We start from the raw sequence: 2,258 nt of genomic DNA on the forward strand, positions 1-2,258 counted from the left end.
GTTTACCGTTTTACGTTTTCGTTTGTTCGTGTCTACTATATATATATATATATATATATATATATATATATATATATATACATATATTGTACTCTTGCATAGATTGTAATGTCTGCTAGTGTCCGAATATCTGCCTTTGCTGCATCAGACCTTATGAGTGCGACTCATCTGACCATTCGTCTCTATACAATTACATGCCCTTCTCATCTGTACATATTCCTACCACACACACATACACAGTCATCTTATTGTTATCCGTTTAACCCAATGGACTTCAACAGGCGGCTGAGTGTGTACTGCACCTGTGCCGTTTGTGCACCCGCTGCGCAGTGTAACTATGAGCCTATGCCTGCACTGACGTCCCACACTCGCCTTAACGTCTTAACATTTATGTGCACACCGAACCGTATCCAGGCCTCGAAGATCCTAGTACCACATTTACTATACACCACTCACACCACAGTCTTATACTTATACCAATACATTACACACCACAGTCGTATACTTATACCAATACATTACACACCACAGTCTTATCGTCATACCAATACATTACACACCACAGTCTAATACTTATACCAATACATCACACACCACAGTCTTATACTTATACCAAGACATTATACAACACAGTCTTACACTTATATACCAACACATTACACATCACAGTATAATACTTATATACCAATACATTACACACCGCAGTCTTATACTTATACCAATACATTACACACCACAGTCTTATACTTATACCATCACATCTCACACCACAGTCTTATACCTATACCAACACATCTCACACCACAGTCTTATACTTATACCAACACATTACACACCTACACAGGCGGCGGGGGCGTTTTGTGCCATGGCTGTGTTGGTTATGATCACGTGGACCCTCCCTACAGTATACTATGTGCCTAAGCCTGTTCTGGCGGGCATCATCATAGTGGCAGCCAGTGGACTGTTTGAGATTGACGACATTGGGGTCATCATCCGCATACACAAGTTCTCGGATGTGGGTAAGTGTAGTGCGGTCGCCCAACGGTACTGTACTGTGCAGGCTGTACGGGTGTTAATTCGCCACGAGTACGTGATTTTTTTCTCACGGACAAAGTGTTATTATCTCACAGATCTCTATTATTTTGTCACAGACCACTATTGTTTCCTCACATACAACCCTGAGTTTCTCACGCACACCCAGCCATGTTAGTGTTCACGCTCTCTGTTTGTGGTATTTTCTCACAGACAAAGTGTTTTTTTCCTCACAGATCTCCATTATTTCCTCACATACAACCCTGAGTCTCCCACGCACACCCAGCCATATTAGTGCTCACGCTCTCTGTTTGTGGTATTTTATCACGGCCAAGTGTTATTTTCTCACCGATATCTATTATTTTCTCATATATATCCTTGATTCTCCCATGCACGCCCAGCCATGTTTATGTTTACGTTCACGTGCACAATGGTCTTGGGGCTGACATCTGGTATCAGCATATCGTCATGCATCTCACTGCTGATGGTGGTCGAGCACACTACGATCCCCCGTATCTCCATCATAGGCCGAGTCACAGGTAGTGTATGTATATATTTATTCGAGTCACAGGTAGTGTCACGTTAGCCAAGTGGACCTGAATACCGATATGAGTATATACATATAAACCAGCGAGAGTGTGATTATAGATGTATATAAGTATAGACATATGAACCAGAGAGAGTGTGATTATAGATATAACCATACACATATATACCAGTGCGAGTCTGTTGGGTGTCCGTATGTACAAGTGCATCAACATACGCGGTGTAGGTGGGTCGGTTGTTGTATACGGCTATTGTGTACCACTCCAGCGACAGCCCTAAAGGGTCATTAGATTGTTGTACGGTATGTGGTAGTCATGGGTGCGCTTACAGTTATGCCCAGCATATCACTCATGGGCCCAGTCACAGCTACTGTCGTCTGATCTCAATGCACATATCCCGCAGAGCCACTTGCGAGTGTATCCGACGGCCATTTAAGTGCGTACGTGTACGTGTGGGGAATATGTTGTGTAATCAAATGCGTTATGGTTTGTTTGTAGCTTATATATAATAAGTTGATATAATAATGTATATATATGTGTGTGTTTGTGTGTGTGTGTGTGTGTGTGTTTGTAAATATATATCTATATATATATATATTACATAAACGTACATATATATATATATATATATTACATAAACGTACCTATATATATATATATATGTGTGTGTGTGTGTGTGTT

At 41.1% G+C, this 2,258-nt stretch overlaps 1 protein-coding gene across 1 annotated transcript in view; it reads left to right on the forward strand.

Moving 5' to 3' along the window:
* Positions 1-1,571, forward strand: part of SARC_11830 (hypothetical protein) — a gene marked incomplete at both ends in the record, with an annotated part of 9,207 nt that extends 7,636 nt beyond the window's left edge. The window contains 2 exons of the mRNA XM_014294076.1: positions 845-1,019; positions 1,434-1,571. Of these exons, the coding sequence (XP_014149551.1) occupies positions 845-1,019; positions 1,434-1,571 (313 nt within the window). The remainder of the gene's footprint in view (positions 1-844; positions 1,020-1,433) is intronic.
* Positions 1,572-2,258: the final 687 nt, after the last annotated feature.

This window comes from Sphaeroforma arctica, assembly GCF_001186125.1.
Source record: "Sphaeroforma arctica JP610 unplaced genomic scaffold supercont1.1904, whole genome shotgun sequence".
Taxonomy (NCBI): Eukaryota; class Ichthyosporea; order Ichthyophonida; genus Sphaeroforma; species Sphaeroforma arctica.